The sequence below is a fragment of the Macrobrachium nipponense genome, chromosome 11, assembly GCF_015104395.2.
Source record: "Macrobrachium nipponense isolate FS-2020 chromosome 11, ASM1510439v2, whole genome shotgun sequence".
Taxonomy (NCBI): domain Eukaryota; kingdom Metazoa; phylum Arthropoda; class Malacostraca; order Decapoda; family Palaemonidae; genus Macrobrachium; species Macrobrachium nipponense.
The window spans coordinates 41,125,214-41,153,027 of record NC_061087.1 but is presented as its reverse complement, the minus strand read 5'-3'; the positions used below and the strand labels follow the sequence as shown (position 1 = coordinate 41,153,027).

The 27,814-nt window shown below is 37.8% G+C and overlaps 1 protein-coding gene across 1 annotated transcript in view; it reads right to left on the bottom strand.

Annotated features, from left to right (window-relative positions):
• The window catches only part of LOC135205592 (uncharacterized), a 20,541-nt gene extending 231 nt beyond the window's left edge, over positions 1 to 20,310 (bottom strand). The window contains exons 1-9 of the mRNA XM_064236398.1: positions 19,918 to 20,310; positions 16,517 to 16,614; positions 15,403 to 15,522; positions 11,220 to 11,365; positions 6,049 to 6,119; positions 5,024 to 5,269; positions 3,342 to 3,518; positions 1,126 to 1,370; positions 1 to 206 (exon numbers count right to left, since the gene is read on the bottom strand). The exon at positions 1 to 206 is cut by the window's left edge and continues 231 nt beyond it. Of these exons, the coding sequence (XP_064092468.1) occupies positions 22 to 206; positions 1,126 to 1,370; positions 3,342 to 3,518; positions 5,024 to 5,269; positions 6,049 to 6,119; positions 11,220 to 11,365; positions 15,403 to 15,522; positions 16,517 to 16,614; positions 19,918 to 20,072 (1,443 nt within the window). The 5' untranslated portion in view covers positions 20,073 to 20,310 and the 3' untranslated portion in view covers positions 1 to 21. The remainder of the gene's footprint in view (positions 207 to 1,125; positions 1,371 to 3,341; positions 3,519 to 5,023; positions 5,270 to 6,048; positions 6,120 to 11,219; positions 11,366 to 15,402; positions 15,523 to 16,516; positions 16,615 to 19,917) is intronic.
• Between the last annotated feature and the right edge of the window lie 7,504 nt (positions 20,311 to 27,814).

Genomic DNA, 27,814 nt, shown 5'->3' with positions numbered 1-27,814 from the left:
TTGCCTGAGTCTGCAGTCATTTCAAATTAGCTGCAACTTCTGAAGAGTGCGGGAGACGGCATCTTCGACGGACTGTCTGTACTTGAGCAGAGCGGGAACCTCCTTAGTCGAACCAGGTTGGCCACAGTGCTTTCCGCAGCGATTCTTGAAATGAGCCAAGTAACCGGCGGACGTAGGAACCTTGTACACAGCACCACGACATTTGCCTGCACAAAATATGACCATTAATCCTTGAGAAGTTATAAGGAATACATCAAGAAAATATGTTTTGTATCCAGCATTCACTTTTGTCTGCAGAATTGCTCAGAACTACTAAAGCTTCGGCCTCTTCGTTAGGCTGATTGTCATTCCCACATTCTGGGAATATCTCTTTGGCATTTTTAACGACAAATTTCCTTTCTATTGAGACAACTTTAATTTACCCTGATTCTTCATTCTTGCAAAGTTAAGTCTTATAAGACCATTATTTTTTTTTCGCATTATCATAATCCTAACAAACGTATATAATCGTTTTCTAAAGCCATGTTTCAGTTTTGAGTTGTCTCTGCCAAGGAATTCTACGCAAAAGTATAAGATCATGATAAATATCCAGTACATATTTATATATGTATATGTATATATATATATATATATATATATATATATTATATATATATATATATATATATATATATATATTTGGTCTTGATGATTGTGTACAATATGAATCCACCACGCTGAATTTGGTCGTTATCTATCGTTATCGCTTGTTGAAGCTTTAAGTCATTTGACCGTTTTGCCTTCACATTTCTATTGATATACATCCTTCGTAACCCTGAAATCCTCTAGTCCTGGATTCTATTGGTTCTCCTAGGTTCAACATAATATCTTAATATCTGAGGCCTTTTCTAATCCAAACCTTTTTTACTGTTAAAATGAATCATTTCCTATCTCGATGGCTTCTATATTACAGAATAAAGACTAAAAGGCTGTTTATGTGATTCTTAATAGAAAATACTTCTTTTAAGTGGAAATTCTCAAATAAGTGCATGGCACTTCGTCCAAATTATGAAGACGGGCGAAAGAGGTAAAAAGCTCTACCATATATGGTCTCCCGAAGCTTTTTCAAAACCATACTCCACCTACCTGACCCACACACCGTTGGTTTGTGCGACATGACACCCGTAACAAAGTCCATGTCGTAGAGACACTTCTGGTTGGTCAGCCCAGGCACGAATTTAGTCGGTACGAAGGAATGCCTCAGCGCCCAGAGGTAACCGGGCAAGTCCCGATTCTTCTCAGATGGCGGAAGGTCTCCCGGGTGGAACTTCCACTCCAGACTGTAGGCTGAGGGGGCTGCTTTTCCTTCGGCCTTGGTCTTCTTATGCGCTCTTTATGCGGACAAAAATTGTATGTATATTTACATACATACGTACGTATGAATTCTTTGTCACATCACCGTGATTTATATATACAATTATTGAGCTACAAATGTCGTTTCATATCCAATTCACGCTACTTCGAGAATATCCCCGAAGCGGAATGATCACCGAAGGGGAATTATTAGTGATAAATGGATCGGTACCGAAGAGTCTCGAACCCTGGACACAGTGCCTTCCAACGACCCCATTTATCATTTATAATTCCCTTTCGGCGATCATTTCCCGTCGGAGATATCCCCGAAGTACCGTGAATTGGATATTAAATGACATTTGTAGCTTAATGATTATATATATATATATATATATATAATATATATATATATATATATATATATATATATAGATAATAATAGATAGATGATAGATAGATAGATAGATGAGATAGATAGTATATATATATATAAACTATAATATATGAAGGTAATGCCACGGAGGAAAATGAAAAAGCGAGAACTGCCGAGATCTATCGGTCTCAATGACCCATTTACTAAAGTCGTGCCTTAAGTGAAGAGTCGTTAACACCGAAAGATCTCGGCAGTTATCGCTTTTTCATTTTCCTCCGTGGCATTACCGTGGCATTTATACACAGCATCACGTTTTTTATCTTTTGTGATAAAGTTTTTCATATATATATATATATATATATATATATATATATATATATATATATATATATAAAGGGTATAAGCCACGAAGGAAAAATAAACAACGGAGTTTTTACCAGATCTTTCGACTCAACGTCCTTTACTCAGCAGATAAACTGACTTTCATGAGGAATTGACAGTACAGGGGAAGGTCGTATAACTGACAGATAGGGATTCTAAGTACTAATCTCCTTATAATCCTTATCTGTCAGTTATACGACCTTCCCTGTACTGTCAATTCCTCATGTAAGTCAGTTTATCTGCTGAGTAAAGGACATTGAGTCGAAAGATCTTGCAAAAACTCCGTTGTTTATTTTTCCTTTGTGGCTTATACCTTTATTTATGGATTTATCACGTTCCAAACTTTCGTGATTCAGTTATACATATAGTATATATATATATATATATATATATATATATATATATATATATATATATATATATATATGTATATATATATTATATATATATATCGATAGATAAATTTATATATATCATAATACGTATATACACATATACCAGAAAGGTATAAGAATTAAAGTTCCTTTTGTATGTACACATGTTTTACGGGAAAATAATCATTAAACTATCTACTTGCAGAATGAATATGAACTCTAACACAGAAATCAACAAATATTTTTTGGGGACAGAAAAAGCATTTGTTGTTTTGACACCAGGTATTTTAGAACTAAATCCCTCACAATCAATCTTAATGTTTTCACCTCATTTCATTATCCAGAAAAATTAACTGTTGTGTCTTCCATGAGAAGTCTAGTTACATCTTGGTATGTGGAAGAGGAGACAATGACTTTACTATTCTGGCAATTTCATTATTAGTTGTCACAGGAGTAATGTTAATTTAACCAAAGTATCTTTCTTTACACTGAAGGCAGTAGCAATAAATTAGGATTTTACATAATTAAATTAACAGAGGAATCGTAACTTTAAAGACAAGGTACAAAGTGCTGAACATGAAGTACATCGCACAAAAGCTAAGTATATCTAAGTTTAACCAAACCACTGGGCTAATTAACAGCTCTCCCAGGACTGGTCCTAGGATTGCGTGGCTAGGAACCAATTGGTTACTTAGCCGCAGGAGCTACAGCTTATCGTGGGATCCGAATCACATTACATCAAGAAATGAATTCTTCTGATTCCGCAGTGGCAGAGTGGGGAAGCGAACTCGGACCACCAAATTGGTAGGCGAGTACGCAACCCACTCGTCCGATAAGGAACCACACCGTACATAAAAAAGTATTTAGAATATGTAACCAACCTGGTGAATACATCGTCCATCCATGACGGGTACGAATCATGACGAAGCAGCATCGGAATTTCGTCGGGGTCAAGATGACCGATGAACCTGTACTCGTGCATGTGGCGGACGAGGCAGTCGGTGTAGTACATGGCTCCCATCAAATAGACTTTGGGCTTCTCCAGCAGGTACCACAATCTAAGGACGGGACATAAGCAACCGTTGATGAAGGCCTGAGGGATCTCTCTTAGACAGTGACCCCAAATGGTTTTAATCCGATATGTAGGCTATCCCCCTTTGCAGCGTGTTTAGTTCAAGGCCATTGGGGGTGACCATAAATACATAAACAAAAGACTGTAAATGTCATGAAGATGATGACCCCAAAGAAATATTAGTCCTAGAATAACGACCCTTGGGATCACTATCTAGGAGAGATCTGGCCTTAGTCTACCTAACCTACCCTAGGTAGGATAGAACAAAACCAGGCGCCCAGTGGAGAAGGAGATAGCTCAAGAGAGAGGAGGGGGATATGTGGGGCCAGGAGGTTCTTGAGGATTGATAAGGACGGAAACACAACGAAGGAAATAAAGCATAACGATACCAAGGTATTAAATGCATGACTGTTTTACTGGTGGTCGGTAATAAAGTCATAGGGAAAAAAGTCACAGAAAATAAGTCACAAAGATGGCTAGGAAAAAAGTCCCACGACAAAAAGTCACATTAGTTTACAGTCTTTTATTTGTGTTTTTATAGTCAATGATGGAAAAAAGATGGAACATTGTTGACGGAAGAATGGAAATATTTGACCAGTACGGGTATTGTAAAGTAAAGATGAATGTGGGGAGATTAGAGAAGAGGTGAGTGGCAGAATAAATGAAGCCAGAAGAGTAGAATGGTATGGAAAGGATCTGAGGGAGAATTGGAGTGACAATGCCGCAATGGAAGTATAATTGAAATATATAAAGTGACTGTTGAGATCAGTTTTTGCTGCAATCTATATAGAATAATGATGGGAATAACATTAAGAGCCAGAAGAAAGAGCAACATGGATACGAGAGCAAACTAAAGTAGAGGATATTCTAACAAGTAAGTAAAAGAAATGGGCTTGGGCAGGACATACAATGAAAATGTCAGATAATAGATGGATAAAGAGAATAACAGAATGGGTCCCTAGAGATTGCAAACGAAGCAGGGGAAGGACGAGAAGACGATGGATTGACGAGCTAAGAAAATTTGCTGGTATAGAATGGCATAGAAAGACCATAAACAGAAGGGAGTGGAAGGACATGTCTGAGGCCTTTGTCCTGCAGTGGACTACCAACGGCTGATGATGATGAATATATATATATATATATATATATATATATATATATATATATATATATATGTGTGTGTGTGTGTGTGTGTGTGTGTGTGCGTCCTTGTGTGTGTGTGTGTGTATGTGTGCGTCCTTGTGTGAATCCATGTGCCTGCTAGCTTCTAGGCATGAACTTAAAATCACAATTTGGAGGATTCAAATAGAATACCGATTCTTAGTTAGAAAACTACATCCATAATCAGGACAAAAATATACTAACTAGTTAGTTCGTAATATGAAAAGATCGATCACCCGATGATTGTAAAGTGCAGGCGATAAATACACATGAATACACAAAAATCTCTAAAATTAAACCAACGATGAATATGAAGGAATGATTACCCACCTGCGAGTGCTGGGTTCATTGACATAAGGCTCAGGGTAACTGTATTTGGTGACCTGGACGAAACCTTCGTCTTCGTAGTGCGACAGGACCTTGGTAATGTTGGGGTGAACGTCCGTCTCGTGGAGGAAGACTCTGGCGAATCCCATCGCTCGAAGGATCTCGATCCACTCGACAAGACGAATCGAAAAGTCGTCGTGGTAGTAGAAAAGAGCAGTGCCGCACGCAGCTGCATTCCAGCCCTGCAGCCTTGCCAAGGAGAGGTTGGAAAATGACATTCTCACATTTGGATGGAAGTTATGTTGGCGAGTTTCTATGACATTCTCACATTTGGATGGAAGTTAAGTTGGCGAGTTTCTATGACATTCTCACATTTGGGTGGAAGTTGTTTTGGCAAGTTTATTTTTTTATTTTTTTTATATCACTGTAAAGCATTAAAGTTTAAAACTCTTTAAAAGTTGAGTTCCCAATCAAAGTTGTCGTGAACAATAATAGTCATTCCTTTACTTCCTTCCTATTTTCGAAATTTTAAGAATGCTAACACATAAATGACAAAAAAAATTGGTGCTCTGTGATGATGATCACAAGCGGCGCATTTCAGAGTATAAACAATGAAGCTTGAACGAATTCAGATGAAAGTAATGATATGCGTCTGTGTAAAAAAGCAAAGAAAATTTCAAATTAAAAACAGTCATTCTGACTTTTACCTCTCTCTCTCTCTCTCTCTCTCTCTCTCTCTCTCTCTCTCTCTCGGAAAATTTTTGAAACTGATCACTTGGCCGATAAAAGGCTCTTTAAACAAAGGCATTGGACTCACAAAATAACTCAACGTTCAAATATATTTCAAAACTATTCATCTAAATCTGTCCAGTTTACGGCGAGGAAATTTTCAGTTCTAGTGAATCTAATTTCCCCTCTCCACTAGATTCTCATTTGGAGTTTGTAGAGTCTTGGCATCCTCACCGTTCTTCTTAAGTAACTTAAAGGATAGTGAAGATCACGTATTGTAAGTACAACCTGAAACTTACTTTCCCTTGTCCGCAGGAGGTTTCCCATTAACATAAGCAGTTGTTTCATTTCTTTCCATGGCTCCAACAACCTGCAAAGGAACGATGAATTGAAGCAGAGATTTATGACAATAACAGCGACACTTATTTCGAATATGATAGCATGAGAATATCTCACTATAATGTAGTATATAATATATATATATATATCTATATTTATATATATATATAAACCTATATATATATATATATATATATAGATATTATATATATATATATATACATATTTATATTATATAATATATATATATATATATACATATACATACATATACAGCAGTACCTCAGAATACGAAATTAATCCGTTCCGAGGCGGCCTTCGTAACCTGGGCTTTTTGTATCTTGAACCGCATTTTACATGTAAACTGCCTAATTCATTCCAAGCCCTACAAAAACACCCCAGTAAATTTTATAATAAAGCTAAATTGACCAATAAACAATGAAATACTACAACAATTTGGTCCATTCAATACCTAACTTAATACATACTACTAATATGTACTACATAGTACCTGTAAATAAAGTGTATTAGTGTACATGGTATACAAGAAATACAGTATGTACATACGTACGTATGTAGTGAAATGTGGAACCTTACCTTTCGAGTAAGGCTATCTCCGAAAGTGGCGACAGAGGAGGAGGACAAACGGCAGAAAACTTGTACGTACGTACACTTAACCTTAACACTTAACTTTACAAAAAACTTAAAATTAAATTTCTTTTTTTTTTTCTTTTACTTTTTTTTTTACATTTTTTTTTATTTTTTCTTTTTATACTTTACTTTTTTTTTTTTTTTTTTTTTTTTTTTACAAAATTTCAATTTCATCACCACTTTCAACTTTCTGTTTTTTCGTAGTATCACTTGGATCTTCCTGTTTGCTTACTACTCCTACTAAAGGCCTCTTTAAAAAATAACTATCCAAGGAAGATTGCTTCTGCCTGCTTTTCACAATGTTCCTGAAACGACTCAGGCAAACGTCATCGAACTGAGCAAGCATACAACCTGCGTAAGCCTTTTCGGGGTGTCTCTTTTCTACAAATGATTGCACCTTATGAAAAGCAGTTAGAGCATCCTTAATTTCTGCTATTGTCATAGGGTCGTCCTCCTCCTCCTCCTCGCTGCTGCTAGAGAACTCTTCTTGAACGACGTTATGTTGCATGGCCTCCAACTCCTTCAGGTCATCCGTTGTAAGCTCCTCTTGGTGCTCCTCGAGAAGGTCATTGATGTCGTCCTCGTCGACGACCAGCCCCATGGACTTGCCGAGTGCAACGATCTCGTCAAAATCTGGTTGCGAAACAGTTTCAGGATCGTCAACTGTTTCTGAATCTGCACCAGCTTCACCCACATCGAATCCCTCGAAGTCTCGGGCGGATACGGCATCAGGCCAGAGTTTCCTCCACAAAGAATTCAAGGTTTGCCTCGAAACCTCCTGCCAAGCTTGATCTATGAGTTGGATGCATATCACAAGATCGAAATGGTCCTTCCAAAATTCACGCAAGGTGAGGTTTGTGGTATCAGTGATGTTGAAACATCTCTTGAAAAGATGTTTCGTACACAGCTTCTTGAAGTTCGATATCACTTGCTGGTCCATGGGCTGGAGGAGAGGGGTGGTGTTAGGCGGAAGATAAAGAACCTTGATGAAAGAATACTCTGCTAGGATATCTTCCTCGAGGCCAGGAGGGTGAGCATGGGCATTGTCCAACAACAGCAGACATTTCAGAGGGAGGCACTTCTCTTGAAAGAATTTCTTCACTGTCGGGCCGAAACACAGATTTACCCACTCAGTGAACAAAAGTCTCGTTACCCCGGCTTTCGCATTAGCCCTCCACATCACTGGAAGGTTCGCCTTTAGCACTTTGTGGGCCTTCAAGGCTCGAGGAGTCTCCGAATGATACACAAGTAGGGGCTTCACCTAGCAATCCCCAATTTCGCTAGGAAAAAAGTCACAGGAAAAAAGGTCCCAATATGCTTAGGAAAAAAGTCAAAGGAAAAAAAGTCACAGTAAATTCAGAGGGAAAAACCCACAATATTTCTTGGTGGTCTTTATCTTTATGATATTTACAGCCTTTTGTTTTTATGATTTTACGGTTATCCCCTTTGCAAAGGTGGATGCATGGATTCTTACATACCGGGTTAAACCCTCATGTGTCACTATCTAGGAAAGATTAAGGTGTCTTTTTCCTGTGACTTTTCTACCTGTGAGTTTTTTTTTTTTTTACCTGCATTTATTAAAGAGAATTTGTAAATCGATATCTCTCAATATGAAAATTTTCATGTCTTGGTGACAAACATATCATACACACACACACACATATATGTATATAGTATATTTATATGTGTGTGTCTGTGTATATATATATATGTATATATATATATATATATATATATATATATATATATATATGTAATATATATATACATATATATATATATATAGAATAAATATTATATATATATATAGAATGTACAAATCAGCTTAGTTCCTCGTTGGACGAGTGGTTTTCGCAATCGGCTACCAATCCGGTGGTCCGAAGTTCGATTCTCGGCTCGGCCAACGTGGAATCAGAGGAATTTATTTCTGGTGATAGAAATAAATTTCTCGATATAATGTGGTTCGGATCCCACAATAAGCTGTAGGTCCCATTGCTAGGTGACCAATTGGTTCCTAGCCATGTAATAATATCTAATCCTTCGGGCCTGCCCCAGGAGAGCTGTTAATCAGCTCAGTGGTCTGGTTAAACTAAGATATACTTAACAAATCAGCATGAAAATCGGTTTGCTGTGACTCCCTACAAGGTCACACCTGATAAAGAAAGACGATTGAAGTGTATAAAAGAGACTATAAACTGTGAATGCCATAGTGTAACTGACTGCTGACAGTAAGGGACTGTAAACTTTGGAGAACAGAGGATAAAGAAATAGCTTGCAAAGCTGACAGGGAAGGCTGGCGGGGGCAATATTTGAAATGGGGCAATATTTGAATAATTTCTAATATTGGATTTCTTTGATTTAATGTTCGGTTTTCACATGATAGGTCAGGGAATTCGAATAATGGTTTTACAAATAGTAGGAAATGCTGTATAGCATTTCTGTCCAACAAATTGGTAATATATATGCTGAACTGAACGTCCCTTGCTTTAGTTTAAAAATACCTCAGACTGGTGAAGCTTTGTTTTTCTATAATTTCTTCAAATTTCAAACGTTTTGGTTTAAAGAAAATGACTGGAGTTGTTTACCTTTGAAAGAACCAAGAATGTATTTTCTCCAATATTTCATGAATCGGGAAACGGTGAAAAGGAAAAAGCAGCTTTTTATGAAAAGCAATTCGGGTACATCATGGGCAGCTCATTCAGACCTGTTTTCTTAGAAAACATGTGTAAGAAATACGAGTTTTGCAAGCGATATGTGAATGACAGATTGAACGTTTTGTACTCTCATCTTGGGATTTCATCACGTCCTTTACTTGATTAAACAGCTAGTTACTAAGCATTAGATTCAAAGTAGAAAGGGACGATGATTACTTATTTCCTTACCTGAATATTAAAGATCCCGGATATCACAGATCACAAATCCCCATACCAAGAAAACCCACTTTCTGGGTAACAAACATCATCAGATTATTTCATCTCAGACTAGACAAGCAAATAACTTATTTTTACATGACCTGAGGATTTATTCCCCTGGGTTTAGATGTGCTCCAAGTTATGCATATAAAGTTAATATAAACCTTCAGTTATTTTTATAGAAAAAAAGTATTTGAGTTAATGTAATAATTTAGAAGCCGATTTAACACTTTTCTCAATTGATTAAACTTTACACCAAAAATCCTGATAGAAATACGAGATTGGTTTGGCCCTTCCATCAAGCATTTGAATGCTGTGGCTGGAAAAGATGAAGCCAAAAGGTAGAACGTGATCTGTTGCAGCCTAATTGTGATCAAATTATGCGACACCAGTTATGATGTGCTCGAGAGTGAGCGCAAATGTACAAGGAGAACTGAGAAGTCAAGGGAGATGGAATTTGAAAAGTTAACCACGAAGAAAACCTGGAGAGGAAAGGTGGAAGAAAATCGTCTGAAACGGGGCGGCAATAGAACTAATTGCAGAAAGGAGTGGCGTAACTAAGAGGGGGCCGCTCCACCCGGGGCGGCACTGCCCGGGGGGGCGGCGATCTGGCATCTTTTAAGCAGGTCCGGTCTGGCATCATTCTTGATTTTCTCGCCTAATTCGTCTGATCGGAACGCTAGACAGTGATTTGTCTACTCTGCTGTTGAACAGTAAGCGAATTTTGACAACGCATTCCTGGTTCCTTAAAGGAGGACCGTTTGAGCTTCTGCATTTCATTCAACAGTTCAGCCTTGATATCTGTGTTCAAAATATTGTTTTGATGTTGAAATGGTTCTTCACCCTCGGAATAAGTGTTGCTAGTTGTGAGAGAAGCTTCTGCAAGTTCAAACTCACCAAAAACTATCTAAGATCAACTATGAGTCAGCTCAGATTGTCAAACCTCGCGATATTGCCACTAGAGCATGAAATTATTAATCAGTTGGACTTTGATGTTGTTATTAGCGAATCGGTTCTAACAAAGCTCGTAGGTTCCGTCGTAAATCTTCTGTGGTGTTTTCGTTTTAGCTTTATGAAATGAAATGAATGATTGAGATGTTAAGGCTTATAACGTAATTTTAATTTTCACCACTCGAGTATTTTTTAGCGCGGGCATGGGCGGCGCTTGCAGAGTCCGGCCCGGGCGCCAGTAGGACTGGTTACGCCACTTGTAGAAATGAAGGGCAAAGCTCTGTAGGTAAAGAAAGATTTCAGGGATAGATTTGGAAAGGGTCAGAGCAGCATCTATTAACTAATACTTGCCTTCAACATTCAGGTGTGAGAAGAAGATAGAGAAAAGGAAAGCTTATTATTGTAGTCTGAACAATGGATACTAATAACGTGTATTGACAAACCATTTTATCTGTGTTTACTATACTTGCAAAAACATATAGATAAATAAATAAAAAGGTAAATAAGAAATTGAAATGTATGCAGAGGCATAGACATGCAATTTATATTAACATTATGCCAATTCAACAGTGAATGATTTTGTTCTCGAGGGAAAATCATGAAACGTTCAAACCCACCTCTAACAAAGTCTTCGCTGATTCACACAATTTAGCCACAACGGAAACTGCTTTGGGTTTCCTGTGGGCGTCTCCACGAGGGACGCGGCAGCTGAGGAAGAACACTTTTTGACTGTCCCCGGTGTTTGGCTTAACATTGATATAGTCTGCAAAGAGAAAACAAGTAAAAAATCCCCTGAAGTTTCTTCGGAGCAATCGAGTTTTCTGTACAGGGTATTATGCTGTATGAAACTCTCAGCCGCGGTCCACAAAACTTTCAGCCACGACCCAGTGGTGGCCTGTGTTGTTGGCACTGCATGATCATGGATAACTTTAACTTAAATAAAATATACTGAACTAGATGGCTGCAATTTTGTATGTTTGATGATTGGAGGGTGGATGATCAACATACCAATTTGCAGCCCTCTAGCCTCAGTAGCTTTCAAGATCTGAGGGCGGACAGAAGAAGTGCGGACGACTAAAGAGACAAAACCTCCATTGGCTGTATTGTCCCTTTTTAAAGATCACATTCAAACGCAATACCCAGAACACAAATTGCACTGATTTAAAACTTACTGGAAACTTAACTTACGATACCCTCGCATTCGCTCATGCAACCAGAACTTGCGTCAAAGATCTGTGATGCAACACGAGAAAATAAAAGGAAAATCATTCCAACCCCCCCCCTTCCAAGATTACAAAGTATTTAAGTAAGGAAAGGTCTTAGTGTACCCTTTGTTTAGCAACTAGGCCTTGTATCATAGGCATTTATCTTAAATAAAGAGCAAAACATAACACTTACCTAGAGAGGAGATGCGATAGATCCCACTGGTTCTCAATATGTAGCTAACTAACAATTAAGTTTTAAGAAACAGATTCAGGTGCTTCGAAAAGAAGGGTTAGTAAGAAGGTCTTCCTTCATCTTAATACTTTCAAAATCAGTTGGAACGTTTATTTTTTTTTTTTAATTAAGAAAGACACCTGAAACTACGAATTGCATGTAGTTAAAAGAAACTGTAAAGAAAAAGATCTCAAATCGTACTATGAGAATTATTATAATTCAATTTCATCCCCTATAATTTGCACCAAATCTCTGTTGAGACATCCAGGCACCATAGATCTATGCGGAAGATTGGATCAATGAAACTCGAGTACCCAATTATCTGCATAAGCATCAAGCATAGTTTCAAGGCTAAACCTCATGTACATATAAAATACAAACAGTAAAGGGTCAAGAACACTAACTTGGAGAACCAGAAATTACTCTCCTGCAGTCACTATACTGCTACACTCTTTGGAATGTATTGGTTAAAATTTGAGTCAAAACAGTAAAATATGCCCCACCCCAAACTCCCGCCTGTCTGTTCGAAAACGAGGCCCTCGTGATTAACAAGGACAAAAGTAGCGCTAAAGCACAGACAAATCATACGACCCTCATGGCCGTCATTTATCGATATCTGTACCACAAAGGAAATTGAAAAGAATTCATCACAAGTCTCAGACTCTGGCGGAAACTTAATTGCAAACTCGAGCACAAATAATTATTTTCAGTTTAGCTATGAAAACGTTTCGCCGGTAAATGTACAAAACATTTAGATAACATTGATAAGAATTTTGCCATAATCGACTGGGCAAGAGCTACCACTCCAACACTTACTGAATGGAATGACATATCTAATTCTCAAATATGCTCAAAAAGTTCCTTCTGGTTAATACGAAAATGAGACAACTTACGAGGAGCATAATTAGCTTTTAAAAAACAAAGACAAAACAAAACAAAGGGAAAATACTTTTAGGTCTACACCTCAATATGCATCAAGGATAAGTAATATCATCTAAATTTTACAGGACCAAATAGATAAACTATACTCTGTTTTTTTTCCACTGTCCATCAGCCTCTGGTGGTCGCGCATGGTAACACTACGTCCCGGGCTTTAAATAGTTACGCTATGTCTAAGTTTTAGGTAAATAAAAGGATATCTTGGTGTACATTTGCAACTGAAAAATGTTTTAATAATTTACTGTATGCGAATTACACAGTTAATATTCGAAATAGGATATTAGTTAAAGCCTGGGACGCAGTGTTACCATGCACAAACACCACAGACGAATGGACAGATGGACAAAAACAGAGTATAATCAGTTTATCCACATGAAAACTGGCATGAGAGGTGATGTGATTCTAGTTGCCCCGCTGACTGTCAGACATTATCAGCCAAAATGATTGTCTTCTTCTTCTTCTTCTTCTTTTTCTTCTTCTTCTTAAGTGGAATGACAGAGCTACCTTGTTTAATCACAGAAGGCTACACAAAACGCAGATCTGAGAGCAGCCCACCATCCGATTTCCCAAATTGCACCAGAAAGGATTTCTTCTATAGCCAAATTGTATTCATTCTTGACTGAAGCAAAATCCTAATCCCTGACCTCCAACTCAGAGTCTGGTATAATCTTTTACGGCCATATAAGACCTAGTCCCTTCTCAAAATTGATAAGCCTCCTCTTGTTCCTCCAAATAAGCGCATACAGTCGTTACCGAATTACCTTTCTCTATTGCAAGAATTCAAAAACCAACAAGGATTTCGACCTCAGGCTACAAAAGCCTCACATAAAATAACAAGCTCACCTCTTTATACAACTTTGACCAACTCTCACAAGATTGTGACCTATCAGGGAAACCTGTACAGTTTTAATTACTGATGAAAGCTGAGCATGATTGCGAGGCCCAGTATGAGAATCAACATTGCTGGTTATAACACCAGGGGAATCGGTGAATACAACCAGATTCAGAAGTCAAGTCAAAAGCTCTTAGGTCTAGTCGCATAGCCATGATGATGAGAAGGAAGCCAAAAAAAAGTGTCATTATCAAGACTGCAAAGGATAGAGCACAATGAGATTAGCCCAGTTTACAGATTCTGGCGCTGTGGTAGCTATAATGCTCAGATATAAGTTCTAGAATAGAGTGGAATATAGAATTTAGGCTACATGCCAAGCGCTGGGACCTATGAGATCATTTAGCCCTGAAACGGGGATTGAGAGTAGAAAGGTTTGAAAGGTGAAACAGGAGGAAAACCTCAAAGCGGTTGCACTATGAATCAATTGTTAAGAGAGGGTGGAAAGTGAGGTGGAAGAAAGAACATTAACGGAGGCACAGTAAAATGAACAGAAGAGGTTGTAGCTAGGAACCGAAGGGACGCTGCAAAAAACCTAAATTAATGCCTACAGTGCACTAACGGCACCACCCCCCTTACGGGAGTTATAAGTTCTAAGAATATATGCGTATGTTCTAACACATTCTAGCACAGAGCTATCAGTTCCTGGACAGCTGCACCACTGGTAAGGCCTCTTCATTCAGCAATATGGCTACAATGGAACATTGTGAAAACATATTTTACAATGTAATTATGGAAACCGATAGTTCAAACATCTCTGAAAACCTGTGAATGAACATAAATTTAACATCTTAGACTATGTTCTTCCTAGATTGAACAAGTAGCTTTTAATTTGGATACTATTTTATTCCCATTTTGTATTCGTGGTCATACTTGGTCTTGGAACTGCATTCCAGACCATCCAAGATTGGAAGATGCAAAATATACCGGAAGATGCATTAGCAATTCTCCGGTAGACATAGAGGTGCCTCACACTGAGGGACCTGGGGCAACCCGAACGAGCTGTAAGGTCTGTAAGGTTCTTGTTCGGCTCATTTCAACGAATTTTACCAACTGGTGATTAGATGTTGAAAGATTATGTCAGTTGTTTATTAATGACTGAGAGGCTACAGCAAAACAGACTCATAAAGATATATAATCATTTTCCCTCTTTAAGGTTATTATTTCTTCGTGCTGGTAACTTACTGAATTGTGAGGAACCAAATTCACTGATCAATATATGCACAAACCCCACACAGGAATTCGGGAGCTTCGTTAAAGGGAACTTGGTCCTGATTTGGTCATGAAAACAGCACCTTCATGAGGAGTCGCTTAGGACTGTTCACTTTGGGGCCATCACCTTTTCCTTGGGATTTTCGATAAAATAAATCAAATGACAAAATTCAGTCTCTCTCTCTCTCTCTCTCTCTCTCTCTCTCTCCTTTACAGACACATGAGCGAAGACACGCTGACACATACATAAACAAACATGCACACAGATCAAACTCGTACCTTTGTGTCTCCTCTCTGCAAAACCGAATTTTAATGGGACCTACCTATTCTAGCAACCCTGGAAACGGCAGGAGGGCCGGTGGCATTGAACCAAAAGTAGCACCAAGGTTTTGGAGGATTCTTGACAGTTGTGTGGGCCAGTATTCTGACGCAGGGTCTCAAGTCTGTTCAAAGAGAAGGAGTTTTAAAGTTTCATGTCGAGTCCTTCTCTTCTTTACGCTTCAATTTTTAGCATTTTGTCAGCAACAGAGTTTGAAAATGATAACGTCACCTACAAAATGTAGCGGCTTTCTTAGAATGAAAATAATAATCGTGTGAAAATATAAAATAAAACTTGTTTTGCACAAGTTTTCCTTAAAATCGTGTTTGAGAATGCGCGCTCGTTTTCTTTCGGGATATTTGGTTATAGATGAAGGAACGGGTTTCTGATTCTTTCTTTAAGACAAAGGAAACGTTACACTTTAAGATATACCAGTCAAGTTAGAGACAAAACTTCGACTTGAACTTTGCTTTCAAATCAAGAGTCAAGGCTGGTTCATAAGTTACCAAAAGCTTAGACATTGTTTGGAAACCTATCAATATATCCTGAAGCTGTGGAGTGATGTTATTTTAAAAAATGAAAGAAATAATTGTTATCCTGCAGTGTTCCTTGTAAAAATACTTATGGGAACAAATTTTTGTAAATAAGGCCTATTGCCTTGAAAATGACACCTTTGCAGTTTGTATTCAGTGAAGTCAGTCATCTTCGCAACGGGTTCACCGCTGAGAATTCTTTTGATCAATGAGTTTTTAACGAAGAACAGAGAAACTATTTACAAGACTACATCTACAACCTTGGACTGCATATTTTTCATCAGATAAGACTTAAAAGTTTACCTTCCTTATTCAAATCACAGTTAAATCCAAATTCTTAGAAGACTTTTAACATTGTAGTTGGAGTCTTCCTCAAAAAGTCTACTATCTATCATGAAAAAGAGATCATTTACACTTTCAGAAAAGATTCGAAAGTAAAAGTTACTGTCTTTTTTCTTTCGTTTAAATGCTTTTGAAATTATGAGAAGGAGACGTTTCTCGGAATATTTTTTTTCTAGTGAATGATTAAACCTTTCAGGGTTATTTCATTGAAGATTGTTTATTCGCCAATCTTTATAAGATTACCTGTGTGGACTCTGTTATCCATGATTGCAGAATAAAGATGGTACGTTACTCCTTTGCCCATGATGGCTTTTTGATAGTACGTGTTACTCCAAAGAATTCTGAAATATAAACATGAGAAGTAGCAGAGGAAAAGATCCTTTATTGCAACCATTTTACATTCCTTGAGGAGTGCCATAGATCCACCATGCATCCCGTCTGAAACAAGCAACTTCGATTTTTCTGAAAAAAAAAAAATAATACTAAGATCAGCAACACAAGCAAATGAATCCGTATACCTGGTCCAGACGTAGTGAGAAAATATACAAAATAAGCAAGTGAGGGATGATATCAGTACTACCTGCCAAGAGGTAGGATGTGGGAATCGGAGGGAAAAATAGCAGTGGGAGTCTCAATCATTGGCTGTAGAAAGCAAGACGTCGTCAGTGAACTTGGTTATGTCGGAGAGACTTATCTTCAGAGAGGAAAATTCAGTGTGGAGCTTCGTGCCATCATCAGCGTTTGAACACAACACGAGCCGAAGGAGGAGACCCTACGTCCGTCATTTCATTGGACCAGTGACCAAAATATTAACTATAATTCGCATTTGGAAGATGAAGCCTATTCATACGGACCTTTACTTGAAATTCATACCTACAAATCAAGTGTGGCTTCCACACGTAGAGCTCCACCATGAACCTGACGGTCAGCTAAAGTAGTGTCATTATTTTTGGCGGGGGAAGTAATACGAGAAGTCAACGGAAGTGGTAATGTCTCTGTTCCCTTTGGCCTTTGATATTTCGTCATGGTAGATCCCTCGAAGACCCCAGTCCCTTGGATGAAATCATTCAAATTGCTCGAATGTATAAATGAGCGATAGTAAACCATGAATATGCTGGCCTTACCTTCAGTTTGTTATTGTCAGCTTTTAACTGCTTATTGAATTAAACATTAACGACTGCTTTCATTTCATAGTCTTCAAAACAATCTGATAAGTTCTCATATAGCAATGCATGATACCCAGAAAAACATCTTAATAAACCTATAATTATCAAAGTTATTAAAAACGCAAGAATTTGTGCTGTATTTGATTAATTCGCAAGATTCAAACGTTTCAAATTCACAATTCACTTAAAAAATGAACTACTTGGCCTGGAAAGCTTATGTTTTTTTTATTACATATGGCCGAGTAGAATTTCCCAGAAAGAGTGATGAAACCTCAAATAATCAAAGATTAGACTTAGAAGTTATGAAAACGTCAGGAGTCCAGATTGACAGTTCTGATGACTGCAACCATGGAACTACAAACATGGAATAGACATGCGCGAAATCACAGTGCGCAGCATGCCGCCATTGCAAAGGGTGGAGAGAGAGAGCTTTGTTATGGCGCTTGTGAACAGACATCCTTTGGTGTAGATAATCACTACTTTGATGTGATTCGCCTGATTGTGGGTATTTACTTTGATTGACGCTATTATCACTTAGCCAGGCTCCACAGTCAGGCATCGGGGGTAGAAGCATTCGCCAGAAATGCAATAAACTTGTTCTTTTCAAGGGCCAGTAATATTCAGTGTGACGAGTTCAGCTTTTGTACATTTGCCATAAAATTGTCTACAAATCCTGTAATTTAGTGGTAAGCCAACCTGTATCACAATGCCCACCTCGCCATATTGGAGTGTAGTCTGTTAATTTAGTAGTACACATTATTCGACTTAGTAATTACTGTTTACATGATAATGCAATTTTAAGATAGACCTAAAATTATATGTATTAATAATAAGACTGATATTAATAAGTGATCTGAAAAAATAAATTATTCATATCAACAAGCGTTTTTCTTTTTCTAATAATGACTGATATAAGTATGCACTAAGCATAGGTCAACATGATTACAATTAAATCCATTGTGTCATGGTGATAGGGATAATCCCTAGGTGACACAGACTGGATAGTAAGGTAATAAGACCTAGGTAGTGCATAAAATGCAATGTAGAGTGTAAAACTTTGATACTTAGAAGGATATTAAATATAAGGGGTTCAACAGGCTTTAGTGGTAAAATTTATTACAGAACCCCATGGCAAAGACGTAAAATCACTCAGTCTCATCACATAGCATGCATAATTATTTCTTTTATATGACAATATATATATATATATATATATATAATATATATATATATATATATATATATATATAAGTGCTTCAATTGGTTCATTGCAAAGTGTTTTTCAAAAGCTTTTAACCGATGATAAATTCATTAAAATTTATATTAAAAATTTTGGAACAGTAGAAAAAAGCAAACCCAGGCAAAATGCCTATGTGGATGTCTTTACTTAAAACACTGCAGCGCCGTATTTTCTACATGTTTAATTATATGAATTGAAAACGGATTTTCAAGAGCTTTCCAATGAGCCTACATTTATTAAAATCGGTGGAAAATTAAGGACGGCAAAGTGAAAAAAGCGTCTGCAATACTATGCTTTGATAGCTTAATTCGGCGTCATGTCCACCTTTTCCCATGGCGCCACACAGTGACAATCAGCGCCAACACATCTATCTGCGCATGTCCATTCCATGTTTATAGTTCCATGACTGCAACGATAGTAGGTCGTCTTTCAAGTTAAAGGGATGAAAAGTCAGGGTGGTCCCCTGTGGTTAGGGGAGTAATTATGGATACAAAATTGTTGCTTCCAAAATTAATAGATCGTCCAATTAGGTTGCAACCAAAGATACTATCGAGTGCACAAGATACTCAAGTTAGCCATATGAGTCATACCACTACCACGGCGCCAGTGGAGGCAACTGGCGGCTGTAATCAAAATTAAGAAGCATGACGTCATAAATTCCAACCAATGAGAACTCGATTTTCCACATGATTGCCGAATAGCGGCATTCTTTTACATATTGTGTTCGAAGGGTATATTTTGGCTTAGGCTTATGTAGCCAAATTTTAGAATTATGCTCAAATCAACCATGTAACCTACCAAATATGTTATTATGATAATGATGTGTCCTAGAATTGTCCAAAAGTTTCTTAACTTTTGCTGGAACAAATTATTTGTATAAATAATCAAAAGATCTATACTGTATGTTGAATAGAATATATTGTTATTTTTGGTGGGCATATTAGCATGCTCTATTCTAAGAAGAATAAACCGCTACCAAAAACATGAAATGAAGAATGAGGAAGTATTATTCCTCACATTATTATGCATACTACATTAAAAGAAAATATTAACTTGGAAAATCATTTTTACGTATATTAGACGTAAAAATCGTCTTAATTTCTATGAATTTCTAATTGGGCTCGGCAATTCCTGGCACCAGCCCCGATCTCTTTGCTGAACAAGGCAAAAGTCACTCAAGAAGTAGACCTAAACCTAAATAAGCTAGACTCTGACTGTACCAACGAAAGGAATCTTACCCGTGAGGCGGAGGCATGAGATGACATCTCTTCTTCGTGATTTCTGTGGCGATGGAGACGGGGAAATTAGGATGGTGCTTCCTCAGGTGCTCTAGCGTGGTGAGACTGAGCCATGGAATGACGAGATTCAAATTCCCACCGTAGACTTCCCTCATCTCCAGCTGTACTTGTCGGCACTGACAGGAAGAGGAAGAAGAAGAAACAGGGACGTCAGGAGGCTCGTCGACGAGGGTGTCTGTCTCTCCGTAAGTGAGATCGTCATCTTCATCAAGTCTTAGCGGAAAGGTATCTTCTTCATCCTCGTCCACATCCACAGCAGAGGTCTTAAAATGTTTATTGCTTTCATCTCTCACATAGGCTGTGAGCAGAAGGGAAGCAATCCACAGTCCGGCAATGATTAACCTTCAAACGTGAAAACGTGTTTACTAAACTTTCATAAAACATTTTACAGCCTGGCAATGGTAGAATAGCAGCTAACGCATTGATTATTATCATTTCAACTGTGGAGCGAATGTGAATATATCTTAACAAGCTCAAATATACCTCGTTCTTCAACGCTTACTACACTACTTGATAATTCAAACAGAAGGTAATATATGCATGCAAAACAAAGTCATCGATTGGCATTAGTCATTTGTTGTGTTCAGTTACCTTTTATGATATGATCGTAAAGGTCCAGCTACCATTGTTTCATCTGAAAAATAAAACAGATTTTGAGTAGCACTCATAAGCAGCCATAACAGATATACAAAACCAACTATGTCGCTCATTACCATTTGCTCCAGAAGTTCGAACACCACCAAACGCACCGCCCACCGCAAATTTTATTTCGTCCTCAACTTTTATTCGCTCCTCCCACGCCCAATCGAAGCCAAACGCACACTCCCTAACTCTGGCCACATTCCCGAAGTGTTTACACACTCTTCACAAATGTAAGTATCTTTAAGCCTAGTCCAGTTCTCATTCATTGTGTTTTCCTCATTTCCTTACTCTAAAAGATTTAAATTAGTCTCAATCACACTTACACTTACATCTGCACCCCTTCTTAGTGGGTTACGTGCTCGACTAGCGATTATATAGTCACGAGTTCGATTCCCCACTTTGTCAACGTGGAATCAGAGGAATTTATTTCTGGTGATTAGAAATTTATTTCTCGATATAATGTAATTCGGATCCCACAATAAGTTGTAGGTCCCGTTGCTAGGAAACTAATTGGTTCCTAGCCACGTAAAAAAAATGAAAAAAAAAAATCTAATCTTTCGGGCCAGCCCAAGGAGAGCTGTTAACCAGCTTAGTGGTCTGGTTAAACTAAGATGTACTTTCTCCATCTGAAGACTTCCGTCTACTTTAACTTTTGTCTCAACCAGTGATCATGTGATACGTTTCACCACTCCACTTCACACCAGTGCTTTCGTCAACTTTACCATAAACTCTGTTCTAATAAATTATCTAAGAAAGTCTTTGACATTTAGTTGTGTGCATATTTTTTCTCAACAATCTTGTCCCTTTCTAATCACAAGATTCTCGCCATTCTCATTTATTCCAGGAACCCCATGTCTGGCCACAATATCATCTCATCCTTTATCACATTCTTTTGTATTAAAATCACATAGCACGCCCACCCAAAACAATTTCTTTACTGTAGAGGTATGGCAGTAGAAGGGTAGAACATCATGGATCCCAGCATGTCTTAAGGATCAAGGCTCTTCACCCCCATGACCCTTACTGACCTCAGATGATGCTGTTACCCATTCTAAGCTAGTTTGACTGGTGGGCTGCAGTCAGCAATGAAGCTTGGATGCAGCGAATGAGAGGTCAGGACGCCCAAAACCTCGGCTGTAAACTGTATGGCACATATACACACAAACACATCACATATGGTATATACATATATATATATATATATATATATATATATATATATATATATATACGCAAAGTATATGTATATACATATGCACATATACATGTAAAATATATATATACACATATGTACATATATATATATGTATGTATATGTATAAATATAACATACATATACATATATATATATGTGTGTGTGTGTGTGTGTAAATTGACAACCCTGTGGTAAGGGTATAAGGATACTACCACTATAAATCCTGCATGTCGTAAAAGGCGACTAAAAGTACAGCTGTTGCCTTGCAGTCGTACTTTTTAGCAAAAGGCGAGGCCCACTGCCAATAACTGTGGTTGATGACAGAAAGGGCATGCAGTCGTAAAAAACCCCTTTGCCAAACAATAAACCATGCCTGATTATGACTTTGAGAGAAAGCAGTGGAAGAGAAGGCGCATCGGGCAACCGCACCCTTAATGTAGGGATTACGGTGGGAAAGAAGATGTATATATATATATATATATATATATATATATATATATATATATATATATATGTATATACATCTTCTTTCCCACCGTAATCCCTACATTAAGGGGTCGGTTGCCCGATGCGCCTTCTCTTCCACTGCTTTCTCTCAAAGTCATAATCAGGCATGGTTTATTGTTTATATATATATATATATATATATATATATATATATATATATATATTATATATATATATATATGTATATATTAGTTTAATGAAAAAAGATATAAATATTTCATCTCATGATGTTCATATTATCAAGTACCATCGATGCCGGATTGAATTTTAGTCGAAGGAATGTTTAAGTGACTGGTTAATGTATTCACGAGCTAACAGGTATCTCCATCATTTGACGAACAAATCGGTCTCCATTATTCATGTCATGTGGCCATATGTGTCAGTTTGAAACGGAACGTCACTAAAAATCAATACATTAATTTGAGAGTCAGGACTAAAGTCTGCTATACAGACTTGCGCTACAGTGTGTCAGATCAGTTCGGTGAATGCCAAATATTTTTTGGGATTTTAGCCATACTTCTCTTTTTAGTTGTCTGTAGAAGACAGCTGCTGAGGTGGCTCTTTGTCTGCCCTTCCTTCCGCCCTCAGATATTCAATACTAACAGCTACTGAGGTTAGAGGGCAGCAAATTAATATCGAACACCCACCCTCCAATCATCAAACAACAAATTGCAGCCCTCTAGCTCAGTAGTTTTTATTGTATACAAGGTTAAAGTAAGTCATGATCGTGCGTCTGACACCGCTATTAATGCAACAACATAGGCCACCACCTGGCTGAAAGTTTCATGGGCCATGGATGAGGGTTTCACACAGCAATATACGCTGTGCAAATACTCGATTGCTCCGAAGAAACTTCGGTACATTTTTTACCTGTTTTCAATATCAGTTACCTAAATAAGAAGAGGTCGGCATGACCCTGGTGCTTTCTGCTTCAAATGCTCATGAATTCTGTTTACTATATAATACCATTCGGTAACAACATCTCACATTTCAAGGCGACCCCAGACCCCAGATTAATTATTCCTGGATTTATAATGAAAATTCGCTTCACTGCGCTACACGTCCTTCCTGGAGAAAAAGATGATGAAAATTATAACTACTTGTTATTGCCTTCCTCAGTCACATTTCCGTTCATTCAGAGTTATTCGTAATAAAGAATAGTTTTTCATATTATATTTTACGATGGTGAGGTCCATTTCGGTTCATGAGCGTAAGTGTTGTAAGGTCAATCCACTACTTGAAAGAGAAAAACTTGAGACGTAATGTCATCTCTAAGCATCCGCCCTGAAGCCTAGGTTGGATATTTTGTAACATCCCCTTCAAAGAGGAGAAACTGAGGAGTGAACACTTTTTAGTAATTGTATAATCTAGTCTATGTACAGCAATAGAAAGTCGCTAAATGATAATGATTGACAAATGTCGACAGTTGATTGTCTAACCATAATATTTTTCATGAAAATCTAAAATCGTGCAAAAATTGAACAGACAATTAGGATTTCTTTATAAAGAGGCATTCATCGTCGTGAAGTAGTCCTGGGCTTGAAAAACAATTTGTTTTTGACGAATTGCATTAGTTTCCAGACTTTCGTCAGTGTTTGTTAAATTTCCGAATTATGGTACTGTACTGTTAGACACTTGCCTCATTCGCACAGTTATTTCAAATGAAGCAGATATGTAGCTATATCACTACATTTTGTTCTCATCACTTAAAAAATGTCAGTTTCACTCTAAGAGAATGAATTTCCGCAGCATGAGTTCCAAATTTAATCACTGATTAACCATTGAACAATAATCTGCCAACTTTAATCAGTCTTCGTTTATGAAATTTTATCTGGACTGACTGTATCACAAAGTATCATTTAAGTAGCAGAACGAAGCTCATATCAATAAAGCGCAAAACACCACCTAATTTACCATTAGACACCTCTGACAACTTACTCGTGCTTCTTTTTGTAACTAATAACAGTTAAAGTCGATTTGTTCCTCAAACACAAGAGTGTCACAGTGAATTTAACAAACACTTGCCTCTATGCTGTGCGAGATACTGAAACCATCTAGTCCTCTGCTGAAACAGCTGTGCATAATCTGTCAAGTGAAACGCTCGCAGATGAAATGGAAAATCATTACCTGGCAAAGCTTGTAAGCCCGGATATTCGCGATCAGGTTTACCTGTCAGTTCACCCGCGACCGTTCGACGGATGAGCGTCCGCGTGAAAAGAGTAGAACTGAAAGGCGGACGGTTAACTCGAGATCGTCTTTAACTGACAGTTACAACTGTTCAGATATAACTGTCAGTTGAAACTGCAGGTGTGTAGGTATCTCAGTTCATCAGTTCAACACAACTGAACAGTTAAACTGAGACAAATGAAATTTCAATATTTTTAACTGAAAGGATTAACTGAACTGAGCGTGTGTGAGGATTCAGCTGTATAGTTCTCAGTTTAAAATTTGTGTTTAGCGTGGAGTGCAGTTGGTTGAGGTGAAAATGTCACGTAAACCAAACCAAGTGATTGTTGATTTCATTGCATTGTAGGTATCGATCTGAACCTTGCCTGTGGCAAGTCAAAAGTCAAGAATATCATGACCGCGCAAATTAGCAAAGAAGTTGGAGAACTTGTACCTGCTGCTACCAAGAAGTCTGTCTTAATGAAACCACTGTTTACGCCTTTTCGTTTTTTTCTTCTTTTTTGTTAACATTACAAAGAGTACACCAAGAGCGGTAAGATCGCATTGCTCGGAATCCATTGTAAAAATACAAGGATTGAACTGTACGTGTGTTCATCTCAGTTTAAACTGACATAAATACAGTGAACAGGTATAACTAACAGTTAAAACTACGCTTGTGTGTCCACTGGCTGTCACGCTTACCGTTTTGAGGAATTTCGTCTATTAGTGTGACTTTCTGGTGACATCTGGCAACCCTCCGTGGCTTTTCCGACCACAGGACACAGCACTGAGGAATAAAATTCTTCACTTTGCCTTTTTATGTTTTATTATGAAAATAAAGTTATAAAACATATCCTGCTTACTTATAGAAATAAATTTTATTAAAATCCTCTATTTTTCTTCAACAAAAATACTTTACATTAAGCTAAGTTGTGTAGTTTTTTTTATGCCACGGAAAATAATTCTACATCGGAAAATACGCATTCTAAACATTAAATCATAAATAACGTAAAAAAATCAGAAGAACTGCTTATGGTAACACTGCTATAAGCCAAAGTTGTGAAGAAAAAACGGCATCGCTGCTGGCCGGCGTTAGTTGTTAGTTCTCACCTTGCCTTCGTTGTGGCAACACTGTATGGCACGGATACAAACTCCGCTGGGTGATGAGGAGGTGGAGCGGTATAGAATAGGATAGAAGCAAAACAGCATAAAAAAAAAAGTATGTCTAAATGTTGTCTATTTTCATACAACATAAATGAACAGGTTTAAATTAGAACTGGGGTCAGTTCACTCATGAAATGGACCATAAAGCCTACTGACACTAGTATCAGATCCGTTCATAAAAAGGCGGGACACTGGTCTAGGCCTATACCAATTTGCCTGTATCACATGGAAATATATATACATACATACATACATACATACATACACACACACACATATATATATATATATAATATATATATATATATATATATATATATATATATATATATATATATATATGTGTGTGTTTGTGTGTGTGTGGTGTGTGTGTGTGTGTGTGTGTGTGTATATCGAGCTACAAATGTCCTTTAATATCTAATTCGCTCTACCTCGGAATTAATATATTTTCATATATGCTTAACCGAAGGTGAATTCTTAGGCGACAATAGAATTACTGGCCGACGGGCACGAACCATCGACATCTTCAATTCCAGGACTGGCAGTAAAGCCTTAGCCCACCCCGCCACCGCAAGAGGATATAAGTTTATGCCGCCTCCCATCTCAAATACCTGTCGCACTCAGGTATTTGTAGTTTTGGAGACTGCATGAAACTCCCTCGTCCTCGGTAGCGTTGTAGTGCTTTTGGCCGCACGTAGCCATTATATAAGTCATATCACATTACCGTGATTCATATACATATATCGAGCTACAAATGTCCTTTGATATCTAATTCACTCTACCTTGGAATTAATATATTTTCATATATGCTTAACGGAAGGGGAATTCTTAGGCGACAATAGAATTGCCAGCCGACGGGCACGAACCATCGACATCTTCAATTCCAGGACTGGCAGTGAAGCCTTAGCCCACCCCAACACCACAAGAGGATATAAGTTTATGCTGCCTCCCATCTCAAATACCTGTCGCACTCAGGTATTTGTAGTTTTGGAGACTGCATGAAACCTCATCATCCTCGGTAGCGTTCTAGTGCTTTTGCCCGCACGTAGCCATTATATAAGTCATATCACATTACAGTGATTCTTATACATATATCGAGCTACAAAAGCACTATAACGCTACCGAGGACAAGGGGGTTTCATGCAGTCTCCAAAACTACAAATACCTGAGTGCAACAGGTATTTGAGATGGGAGGCAGCATAACTTATATCCTCTTGTGGTGGTGGGGTGGGCTAAGGCTTCACTGCCAGTCCTGGAATTGAAGATGTCGATGGTTCGTGCCCGTCGGCCAGCAATTTCTATTGTCGCCTAAGAATTCCCCTTCGGTTAAGCATATATGAAAATATATTAATTCCGAGGTAGAGCAAATTAGATATTAAAGGACTTGTAGCTCGATATATGAATATGAATCACGGTAATGTGATATGACTTATATAATGGCTACATGCGGCCAAAAGCACTACAACGTTACCGAGGATGAGGGGGTTTCATGCAGTCTCCAAAACTGCAAATACCCGAGTGCGACAGGTATTTGAGATGGGAGGCGGCATAAACTTATATCCTCTTGCGGTGGCAGGGTAGGATAAGGCTTCACTGCCAGTCCTGGAATTGAAGATGTCGATGGTTCATGCCCGTCGGCCGGCAATTCTATTGTCGCCTAAGAATTCCCCTTCAGTTAAGCATATATGAAAATATATTCATTCTGAGGTAGAGCGAATTAGATATTAAAGGACATTTGTAGCTCGAAATATGTATATGAATCACGGTAATGTGATATGACTTATATATATATATATATATATATATATATATATATATATATATATATATATATATATATTTCCATGTGATACAGGCAAGTTGGTATAGGCCTAGGCCAGTGTCCCGCCTTTTTATGAACGGATCTGATACTAGTGACAGTAGACTTTATGATCCATTTCATGAGTGAACTGATCCCAGTTCTAATTTTAACCTTTTTATTTATGTTGTATGAAAATAGACAACATTTAGACCATACCTTTTTTATGTTGTTTATATGTGAAATTTAATAGCAACAATGCCCTCTTAACTTCTAAAATTCTTTGCTCTTTTTTTGGATACACTTGTCACTACAAAGCCTTGAGCTCCAACTTCAAACAAATTTGAAGATATGATATGCGTCCG